The sequence below is a fragment of the Falco punctatus genome (assembly GCF_963210335.1).
Source record: "Falco punctatus genome assembly, chromosome: 8".
Classification (NCBI taxonomy): Eukaryota; Metazoa; Chordata; class Aves; order Falconiformes; family Falconidae; genus Falco; species Falco punctatus.
Window position 1 is genome coordinate 41,633,613 of NC_137588.1, and position 11,950 is coordinate 41,645,562.

The 11,950-nt window shown below is 39.6% G+C and overlaps 1 protein-coding gene across 35 annotated transcripts in view; it reads right to left on the minus strand.

Annotated features, from left to right (window-relative positions):
* The window catches only part of NEB (nebulin), a 134,089-nt gene extending 122,644 nt beyond the window's left edge, over window positions 1–11,445 (minus strand). For 23 of the 35 annotated variants that reach the window (XM_080400034.1, XM_080400010.1, XM_080400011.1 and 20 more), the window contains exons 1-5: window positions 9,290–11,445; window positions 8,471–8,577; window positions 7,881–7,946; window positions 3,361–3,405; window positions 635–838 (exon numbers count right to left, since the gene is read on the minus strand). In XM_080400034.1, coding sequence (XP_080256160.1) covers window positions 635–838; window positions 3,361–3,405; window positions 7,881–7,913 — 282 coding nt within the window. In that variant the 5' untranslated portion in view covers window positions 7,914–7,946; window positions 8,471–8,577; window positions 9,290–11,445. The remainder of the gene's footprint in view (window positions 1–634; window positions 839–3,360; window positions 3,406–7,880; window positions 7,947–8,470; window positions 8,578–9,289) is intronic. The other 12 variants (XM_080400036.1, XM_080400035.1, XM_080400028.1 and 9 more) reach the window with 2 other exon arrangements.
* Window positions 11,446–11,950: the final 505 nt, after the last annotated feature.

An 11,950-nucleotide genomic window follows, 5' to 3' on the forward strand; every position in this document is an offset into this window, starting at 1 on the left:
GTTGTTTCAGTGACCAAAGATAAGGAAAATGTGTGCCTGACGGTAGCAGTCCTAGACCTATGACCTCACATAGCCTTTTAACAGTGAATGCTCGTAGGTAGTGTAGATAAAAATTTAGGAGAAGGGATCTGATAATTTCTACATCTGTGCAGAGCAGTCATTTACCCTTTTCACAACATCGTACAGTATCAGTCTACTGGAATTTGGTATGCCACACCAGGAATTCAGGTTGGTGCTTGTTGCTATATATTGTGCATAAGGATTTTTCTTGGATATATAGGGAAATATACTGTTCTAAAAAATATTGAGATTTGCTATCGGATAGACATTAGTCTCTATTATCTTCCTTCACTTGGAAATTCAAGTCAGACAATGCAAGAGTCCTATTAACAACATCTCTGACAGCCACCTGCCTCAATCCACTTTTTGTGCCTAATGATTACCTAATGCACTTAAGCAGGAAACGGGCAAGAAAGGGCCTAATTCAAAGGATTCTTTCAGACAAATAACATTAATACACATCATTAAATGAAGTACAGGAGACAAAATAGTAGCATAAAGGTTCGCAATATCACCTATTAAATATTTTTCAAGTTTGTCCCATATCTTTTCTTTCCTAAGGAACACAATTTACCTCACTGAATAGGTCCTTCATTTTTTTACTGTGTTGCAGATAAGGTGTCAAAAACTTAGATGGGTCCACTTTTGTCCGTATTGTCTTCTTTCTGACTGGAGGTGCTGCATCCTCAACAGAAGGTTTTTCATGCTCAACAGTATAGGTGGTAGTTTTAGGACCTGTGAAGTCTGTGCTAATTGTCTCAGTGATTTCAGTGACCACCTGGGAATAATGAAAAAGATAACGTCTTGCTTTATAACTATAAAAGTTCATTACAAGCATTTTTCACCTTTCCTATCTAGTAAAAAAATGCTCCGCTTTTATCCAGGAACCACCTGCAAGACAGAAAATCAGTGACACTTCTCCTACTGGGACTACCCAGTACACATACTATACATTACCCAACGGAAAAACAAAACCACGAGGGGTTAACTGACTGGCTGATTTCTGTACCAAGTTCATGTAATTATTCTCCAGAGGAGCTGGAAGAGTGGGACTCCTGTTGCATCTGTTCTATACGCATAGCTTTCACCAGCATCAGGGGAGTTCTTAGATGGGACCATCAGCTACTAAAACCAAAGTGTAGAAATGTTCCCAGTGCTGAAGTTGTGTGGAAGACCTGAAGTTGTGTGGAAGACACATGTTGCACAGCCAAGGCTTCCTCCTAATGATGTCACTGAAAGGTGTGAAAGCAGGTCAAAGGTGCATACAGTCATTCAAAAAGATTATCTTCTTCTTGCAAAAGGAAAGGAAGGCAGACAAGACCAAATCTTTGGGATCTTGTAGAAAGTACACTGTGCACTAGCTGACTGAACAAACACCTAGAATCCACCTTTTCTGCTAAACTACATTTTCGCATAGCCAGATCACAACCATGGCAGAGACACAGCTGAGAAACTTATATAATCAATTGATCAAGAATCCATTGGAAATAACGCTCTTAATTAATTCAAATAGCTTAAGTACTTGGTTATCAACATATTCATGCTGCAAGCGATAATTTCAATACTAAGATTCTAATTAAGAACATTTAAAAATAATTACAGCTTTAAAATGTACTGCAAAATCACCTGAATAAGTGTGAAGTTTTATTTCATATCAATTAGCCTTAAAAAAAGAAGCACCTTTAAAACGGAATGCATGAAGCTCAGATTTCTGATTGCTATTTGCATTAGTATGAGACAGACCAGAAAACGCACCAAGCATTAAATTGAGAAATATACAAATCCTAAGTCACAAAAGGTTTGTTTACTATATGAACATTAATTGTGTTTCACTAATGCTGTCCCAAGATGTTATTAGAGACTTCAGCACCTCCACAAATTTCTCTCTTACAACACTTTTCAAACATACAAGTGTTCATCAAAGTTTTGGCATTGAAAGCACTGGAGAGTTTGAAACACATCTGGGCCAACACTGTGAACAGCACTACCTGCTGTTAGCTCTGTAACAAAACAGTGAAGGAATGTGCTTTTATAAAAAGTTGTAATATGTTTCTCAAACTTGGAGAGGCTTGATTCTAAAAATACAGCATTTTGTGCAGAAAAATGCTTTTATTTTCATATAACCCATAGGACCACATGATGCTAATGCATTAGACTATATTCACAGCTGATGGGAAGAGGTGTAATCACATCAGCTAGAAAGACATTTGTACTCATACGTACTTCTTTATTCCACAATACAGTTTTCAAAAACTGACGCAAATCATACACAGAAGTAATCAGTCATGTTATCGCTCCCTTTAAATCCAGTCTGGGTACAAATGTTTGAACACCTGATGAACGCAGTGGATGAATTCATCTTAAAAATAGTAAGATGGCAATCTTCCTTCAAAATTGTAGCCCTTGACTACCTGCTCAAACAGTATTAATCAAATCATATTTTATTAAATTAAAAATACAAGAAGAGTTTGGGAACAGATCCTTTGGAAGGAAACACACTCACAAAGAGAAACATGAAGCTTTTGTTTCCACTTAAGCCTATACCATCAAGAATATTTCATGGTAACATAGCAGACAGTTGCATTATATCTATATTATAAGTAGAGTTACAAATTATGGTAATAACACCTTGGTGACTCAAATATTCGTTACTAGTGACAGGAAAAAAATCTGCAAGCCACTGTTTTCCAGTGAAATTACACAAGGTAAAGGGAAAAGAACTGACACATGTAAACTGGTTTAAGGCAGAATCTTTTTATATTTCTCTTCATAACAATGTTAAGTATAACACACGTATGTGCCTGTTGTTCATATGTACCTGTCTAGTCACATTCACATCCTCCATAATTCTGTTCAACCTTAACACTAACGTCTGGATTTTCTCAGTGTTACCCAATTAATATTTCTGCCTGTGTTTCTTGTTATTAACGTAACCTGCTGCTTCATTTTGTCAGCTCCTGTGCAAACAGCTGCTGAACAAGAGCAAATGGAAGACTGTCGGCATGATACAGGGCAGGACAGACATTCACACAGCCCTTTTCTGATGGACACATCCACAACTCCTTCTAATGGCAACTATTATATATGTATAGGATACTCAGAACAAGCTAGCAGTCCTTTAAAACATCCCACAATAGGGCCTTGCGGAGGAAACAAAGTATTAAGAAGCAACTGTTCACTGATATTTGTGTGTTTAATATGAAAAATTAGTCCTCAGAATACAAAAGGCTATTAATTTAGCATTATGCATTAATTACATGCATATGTAATTAATGCAAGTAACAACACCGGGGCCTTTACCTCAACTGGTTCACCCTCTTCAATTATTGTCTCTTCAATGTAGTACTATTAGAAAAAGAGAAAAAAAATATCATTGTTAGGCCAGATCATACAGAATAGCAAAATGTAGGTTCTGTTAAGCTGCTTTAAAAACATACTTCTGGAGAAACAGGACTGTGGTTCCTAAGTACCGATGGAGTCACATTTGCACCCTTGGTAATTCCGACAATCTGTTTCAATTCTTGCATTAATGATTGAATTTTTCCCATACATTCCTCAATTAATCATCCTCTCAAGTTATTAAGGAAGGATCATTATCTAATTTTACCCACAAGAGGGAAGACAATGATGACCACACTAGAAGAAAGAATCGGCACTCAAAAAACCAGGATTTTCCAAGTGTTTAGTAACACATTGACTGTGCTAGGTTTCTCCCTCTAAGGCTGTCCTCCGAGTTGTTCCTACCTACAGATCCTTGAAGGACACCAATAATTGCTGGTTGCCAGCTAGACTTTGTACTATGGATCATGATTCTGAGCTCAGCAGCCCAGTCAACTTCCCACCTACTATACTGTCCACTTATCTATTCCACAACTAATAAATTTGTTAATAAGACAACTATGGGGGACTGATTCAGAAATCTTCCTAAAGTAGTCAAGGTATGCAACATTCACTGGTCTCCCCTTGTCCATAACAGCAGTGGACTCATTATCAAAAGCAACGAATTTGGTCAGCCATGATTTGCCCTTGATAAATCAATGTTCACTGTTCCCCATGACCTTCATATCTTCCATGCATTTAGAAACAGCTTCTAAAAGGCTTTGCTCCAATAGCCTTCCCAAGGACTGAAGTGAGAGGGACCAGCCTGTAGTTCCTTGGATCTTCTTTCTTGCATTTCTTGAAGATAGGTATGACATCTGTCTTTTTCCAGTTGCCAGGAACATCCTTGCATCACTACGAGCTTTTAAAGATGATAGCAGCCTTGCAATGTCATCAGTCCATTCCCTCAGCACCTGTGGATCCATCCCCTTGCATCTAACGAAACTATGTACGGTATCCCAGGGCATTAAGTCATCCTTAAGTCTGTCTTCCTCTGCTATGGCTACTAGTTCACTCCCATGTCTCTGCTAGGGAGCTTGGAGATGTGAAAGACCATATGAGAAACCTTATCAGCCTTACCAAACCTAAGGCCAAAAAGGCTTCAAGTACCTTGCCATTTTGCCTGTTCCTTGTCACTAGCTTCCCTGCCCACTGAACTATGGTCCCACACTCTCTTAGCTTTCCTCTTTATGCTGATGGTACTTGCAGAAACTTTTCTTGCTGTTCTTCAGTTCTCTTGCTAGCTTCAACTACAGCTGAACTTTGCCCATACATGTAAGAATAGAGTTTATAATGTCTTGTGTATTTATGTTCTTCCCAAGTGGCCGGCTCCTGCTTCCACCTTCAGTATACTTTTTTTTATGCATTTGAGCTCTGTCAGGAGCTCCCTGTGCATCCATACCAGCCTTCTGCTATGTTTGACTGCTGCACATTGGACTGAACCATTCTTGTGCTCCAAAAAAACTGTTCTTGAGGATTGCCTAGTTCCCCTGGGCCCCTTTGCCATCCAGGGCTTCTTCCCATGGCCTCTTCCCAAGTAGGTCCCTGAATAGGGCCAAATCTGCTCTTCTGAAGTCCGCAATTGTAATTCTTTTTATCTTGCTCACTCCTCTCTGTATCTTCACCTCCAGTCTCATGGTCACTGCAGCCATGGCTGCCCCTGACCTTTGCATCTCCCACTAATTCTTTCTTGTTTGTCACGCGTTTGACAGAGCATCTCTCCTGGTTAGTTCAGAAATCAATTGCATCAAGAAATTTATTTTCAACACTTCCCAGAAAACTCCTAGATTGCTCATGCCCAGCCATAGACCCTTCCAGCAGATACCGGAGTGGTTAAAGCCATCCATAAGCACAAGGGCTGTGCCTGTGAAGCTTTCTCCAGCTACCTAAAGAAGTTTCTAGGGTGCTACATCTACTCTGAAGTGGCAGATCTGCAGATGGAGCACAAACCTTCCTCCTGTTGCTGGAAACCATGAGCTTCCTGGCTTCTCCATCCTCATGGCCACCCTCCATCACCCATTTAACCATGGTCACCATTCCTTCCTTGCCACGCATGGCTCAGCCTCTTGCTTTTCCTGGAAGGTGCTGCAACCTCTTCCTCACTTCCCGTGGCGCGAAGCCTGCTCACCTCTTCCTTCAGCAAGCTGCAGCGCAGCTGAGCGACCTGACTGGAACCCATCTCCCACTGGAGAGGCAACAAGGGCTACGTCCCGAGCTTCAGCGCTCCCCCGCTGGCAGCTTGCCTTTCCCTGGGTCGCCTCCGACCCGACCGTGAGCCAAACGCGGAGGCCGCCGCCGCCACGCTCGCCACTTGCCGTGGGCCACTTGCCCGCCCTCCCTCAGGCGCCGCTCGCCGCCACACGGCAAATGGCGGCCGCACGGCGGCGCCGCCCCGCGGCAGATGGCGGCCGCGCTGAGGGGAGCCGCGGGCGCCCAGGCTTCGCCCTCCATCTCCCCTCGCTGCTTCATGAGGGAAAAAACTCCTCACATGTAAAGCTGGCGCTCCATCCGCTGTAGTGAACAACAGCGATCTTACTGAAAAGGTAGGTGCTCAGCTTGCCACTGACTTCCAGAAAGGAGAAAATGCAAAATGTGAGTTTTATCTTTGAAAATCTCCTCAGGAATTACTTTCTTAGGGTCATGCACCAAAACTGTGGGAAGAGAAAACCCTTTGAATCAAGTCCTAAAAAAATTTTCATTAAAATTTATGCTAAAGTTGTTCCTCAAAAATAGGCTCATGTAATTAGCACATACTTTTCAAACTGTCTCAATCTGAGCTGTTCTGAGGCGGTTTCTGCTCACAGGCCCTACGCGTTTGACCCACCCTCCGCAGACCCCCAGGTAACTCGGCAGCCAAGGTTTGTGCCATTCACTGTGGGGCTTTGCACATCACAAAAGGCTACAATAATTGCAGGCAAATAACTCCAGGGAAAGAATAAAATAGTATCTTAAAATCATCAGTGTTTTCTCAGCCGTTCATTATTCAGCAATAATTTTCTACTTTTTCAGAAGAAAAATTTCTGATACAACTCCTACCATTTAAAATAGGCAATTCATTTAGAAGTGGAATTCTAGTTAAGAAAACTCTGGAAAGGCTTAAGCTGCTGTAGATTTGTACCAGATGCTACCATTCCTGTTTTATTTAACTTCTCTCTGTGAAAATCTTGAGGGAAGCTACTGAAGAAGTACCATCTCTGTCTGTCCTGGGATGTGGTTACAAGGAGGTGGTCATTGAAAATTAAAAACAAAGATTGAAACAGAGCTGTGTAGACAAAAAAAGCCCAACATACCTTAATTCCAGCAGCAAGTAAACCTCAACAGCAAACAAATACACATTTTGTTACAGAGGGCATGTAACTCTTAGGGAGTATAAAGGCAATTACAAGTAACAGTGATAGGAAACTTAATGAAGGACTGGTGTCTTTGTAACTAGGTGGTACAATGCACTATAAAATGCACTTTATGAATGGTAATGCTTATTTTCCAAACCATGTTTAAATATTTCTACCGGCAAACCATTTGACTTTGCTTTACTCACTATTTGAAATTTTCCAAGTCAGCAGTCAGGGCTCGGTGCTGCCCCACTGCCTGAAATCAAGGGTCCATCGTGGAGATAATGGGTTGTGGGGTGTCTACACTTGTCATGTCATCTTCTTTTCCTCAAACACTGAGCAATTTGTTATAATCGCTTATTTCATAACACATACTTTCATTTCAGCATAGCAACAATGCAACAGCTAAGACCACACTGTTTGTTAACCTTGTGTACTGTTTCAACAGCAAAATCATTATTCCAGTGGCGCTCACTCATAATAGCAAGCTGTAGGTTTCCCAGTTCCTGGGGATTCTTTTAATCAAATTGCCGAGACGAAATATTTAGGCATATAACTGTAAATTTAAATGACCTATCAGCAAATTAACCCTTGATGCAACTCCACAGATGGCTACAGGTTTAAATCTAACTCCATCTCTGCAACTTCCAAGGCTAAATCGGTTAACGGTACCTTGGTAGCACAAAACTGCTGCATTTCTGCATTGCAGTGGGCACAGAGACAAGGCTAGAAAGTGGCTTTGAAAGTCATCCTCTCTAGCATGGATTGGATGATGGAGGGCAAGCCAGGAGGGAAACAAGATGGCCCACTACATCTATAATTACACAGAAGAGTAATCACAAAACCTCACGATGCAGGTGTGGGATGGTTACAATTCTTATTTAAACAGGGAGATTATGACAGGAACCCAGGAAACTTTGCTCCACTGAGAACAACTTTGTTGTTGTTTTTCACTGATCAAACCATTTAATAGATACTTAATCATACCCAATTCAGGCAGGAAACAGCAAGCAACCATCTATGTTCATGAGCAACGTCTCACTGAAGTGATGAATACATTCATTCACAAGGCAGGAAACAAGTATTTCTGCTCTCAGATTTTCATCTTACCTCAACAACTTCCTCATATTCTTCTTCCTCCATTTTGAGGGTATTCTTCTGTCTCTCCTCCACTCACTGGTCACGCAGCAAATGGAAGTGTGAATATACAGCATTAGCCCAAGACTGAAAGTACCATGAAAAGCTACTAAACAAGTTCATAAAAGCACCTGGTATCTTAGCTAGTAAACAGATTATTAGAACGTTATTGGCTAATCAGTGAAAGAACTTCAACAAGAGAGAACTACAGTTGGGATATGGCATTAGTTTGACTATTATGGGAAAGTATTGGATTAAGTTTCAAACACACTGATAAAAATTATGACTTTGTACAAATTCTTTATTCTAACAGTTGTAACACCAATACTAGAATTTAATGGAGGAAAAAAAACCAGAGGAAGAGATTTCTTGAAGAATGATTTGATTTTTTTCATTACAACAAAATGCTGAATTTTTCTTTTCTTTGTGACTGGCCTATACTATCTCATTACATTATTCAAGCCTCTGCTTGAATGAGAGCTTTATCTATATATTTTACTATATTCATTTATATGTAAAAGCATAATATAGAAAAAAAATTGTAAATATTTTGTTTAAGTGACCTTAGGTTAATGAGGTAATTTCTGTCTTCCCAGCATTAGCTTATATAGATGCTCTGGTGTTGGGTTTTTTTAGCTCTTGTGGCTTTTTTCTCTCTATTTCTTCAGACCTGGAAAATATGAAAATCCATACAGTTGGCTGAATTACAAAGTACAGATTACTGTCAAAACCTTTAAATGAATTAATTAGCACAATGATTTTGCTGTGAAGCAAAGCTACAATTTTCCAGCAGAGACTATAGCCCAGTTTCTAATGTTGGTACGGGATGAGGCTTTGGAACAGCTGCTCCCGAGTCCAAAGATATTTGCCGTGTAAGCTAATACTACCAAATGACAGGGTGGTTTTGTTTAGCTGGCTAAACTGCAATTCCTTCTGAGGCAAGTGAAGTCTAGTAATGCAGGTTAAATATAGGAACATTGAATACTGTCCCTTTTTAGTTCCAATGTGTTGAGAAAAATTACCAAAAAAAAAATTATCAGTTTGTTAAACCAGAATTTTAACTCTAAAATAAATTAAAATAACTCAATTAACAAGTGGCATGTTGTGTGAAAAAGTAGGCCAAAGTCTATGAATAAACCTAAGAAGGAGGGATTGCATATAAGGATACAATCTGTACAGACTATCACTATTGTAACCTTCAGTTACAAAACACAGTTCCAGGTCCTTTCTTCTTACTGCAATTTGCTACTAGTCATACAGACAGAAAATCTGACTTCCATGGGCAAGGCACAATAACCACTCCCAAAAAAGTACAGATTCAGGAAACAGCTCAAGACCCTATTCTAAGGAAAAGAAGTCTAATGTCATTAAAATGTTCTTACCAGCAACACCTAGTAAATATCCTTAGGAGCAAAGCCTCTCCAGTCTTCCCTCCTGAGCAGCACTGGGTGAGAGCAAGCCTGGTTCATCAGCTCCTAATTACGCATGTGGCTATCACAGCCAATCTGGTTCCAGCCTGCTCGAGTTTCAGCCCTAAATATACTTGGTGACCCCAGAGGAGGCCACCTGTTCTCAGCAACATGAAGGAAAAGGGAGCTGGGCACTTCTGTGCTCCTGAGGAAACCCAAAACACACCAGAGCTTGACTGAACGTCACCAGGTCTCTGCTGAAATGGGTCCCTTGGCAAATCCAAGGGAGCGCTCAAAAGGAAAAAAACATGCACATTTTCTTCTTTCAGCATTGATAATAATAATGAATTTGAATTGACAGAGACACATTCATTACTTTACTGTATCTGAATCAAAACTATCCAAATTCAAGAACCTCTGAACTTCAGAGAGAGGAGAGGGGAGTCTGGACTTTGAACTACATTTTTAGTGTAAGTCTGTCTTTAATTTCATCCCTTATGTATACCTGAAGTGCTTATTCAGCTTAACTTGATGCAAATCACAAGTCGATAGTTTTATCGCTTCTTATGAAATGTTACATAGCTGAACACATGGACCCAGGAACATGTGAAAACTGATTACTTGCAAGGAAAAAAACTTGCAAGGAACCCGATTAACAGACAATATGCCTGGTTGAAGAAAGACTAAGAACACGTAATAAGCAGATTAAGTGACAGGGGAGCAATTCTAATGCACAAAGTGTTTTGGAAAGTCAAGAATTATTTAATGTATGAAGTAGAATCATGGTGATGATAACAGAAGTGACCTCTTAGGTCATCTAGTTGACTCACAGTATAGGATTAGCTTTACTTCTTCAAGGAGGTGCACTTAAAAGCCAATATCCACAATGACCCCTTCTCATATACTTTATCACATAATTCAATAAATGATTGTCAGGAGCCCTTGACAGACATCATCTTGTTCCTTAACTCTTTCCAGCAGTTAATATTTATACCCAGATGAAATATTATATCTCATTCACTACTGCCAAGCATTTTATACTCTGCAGAGAGCTGTAGATCCTTCTCTTTCTCCTTCAGGCAAGCTATATGCTTTCAATTACTTAGCATTTTGCTTTACTAGGCAATCCTGCCCCTTTTAATCTTGTTTCTGTTTATTTAAAAATTCTTCAGTTTCTTAACATCTTTTGAAGATGCCCAGAAATGAATATAGCACATTGATGGAGTCTCATGAGAGCAATGTCAGCTTAACCTTCTGCTCCCCAGTCTGCATTCTCTATGTGTGCATTCCAGAAATAACTCAGAGTCATTTTTCTCCGAAGTACTGCTTTTCAGTTGATAATGTGACATCTATATAAGTGATGACAAACCTTTATGTACTGAACGGGCAATTTGGTGGTGGTTTTTTTTTTTTTTTGTTAGACATGTAATTCCTTATTGTCATTTCCAGCTCAGTCTCCGTTGATGCCAAAATTAGTGTCATGCCAGCCCCTTCTTGGTTCTTTTCAGCAAGTTTGGGTTCATGGCCTCTTTTTCAGACTTAACAGTTGTACTTTACATTGCTCTTCCTGTAAATGGCATTCCTCCATAGTCACTGCTACAATACTGGATATTATTATATCCTCATTCTAATCACCTGATTTAAATCGGGTTTACCAGATCAACAGAAGCTTGTATTCCCCTGTCATGATGGCTATTCTGACAAAATTAGCAAGCATTTTCAAAGGGGATTCAATTTTCTGTGCTGTTCTCTTGCAAGTTCCTGCAAACAATCTCTCCCTTGGTGATACACTCTACAACTCCAAGGTCGCTAAAACATCACCTTCAAAATCCTTTACAGTGCTGCTCAATATATCTCAATTAGAAAGACACTAAACAAGGCCAAAATTACATGGAGGATGCAAGTACCACTTTTTCTGCTACCAAAATGCAGCTGTCTTTGGTGTGAAACATAGCAGATCTTTAGCTAAACAGCTCAGGGCTGGAAATGAAGCATGGAATAACCCATCAAAGTTACAGAAGGGGTTTAGGAACCAAAAGTATTATTGCTAAAATGAATATTGCACAGAACATAGGATTTATGTTCTGACATCAGAACACAAATAGGGGAGGAGAGTGCTCTTTAGGTCAAGCTTAAGTTGACACTTAATTAAGTGTCACTTAATTAAGGCACAACACATACCAATAAATGGATCTTTACACACCTAATATATCTATAAGTTGTCATTTGTATATTCATATTAATACCCAAACACATGCACACATATGTCTATACACTGGTCTTCACTGTGGAAATAAACTGCTACATGCATTGTTATATTTAATATTCACTTCTCAGGACTGTTAAAATGTCAACGATATATATTCATAGTGAAATACCAGCAAGTATTGCATGCTGAATTAGAACATGCATGAGATAAATGGAATACTAACGGTTAACATTCCTTTAATGTTTTTTTTTTTTAACTGCTTTATTGTGAAAATTTGTGTCTGTGACTCAGATTTCAAGTCACCATTTGATGGAATATTCTGAGAATGCCAACTTGACTTTCAAATATTTCAAATATTTCAAAGACATTAGGAAAATTCTGCTGTAGGTGACAGCCTGGCCGTTCTGATACAGGTTAACACACGA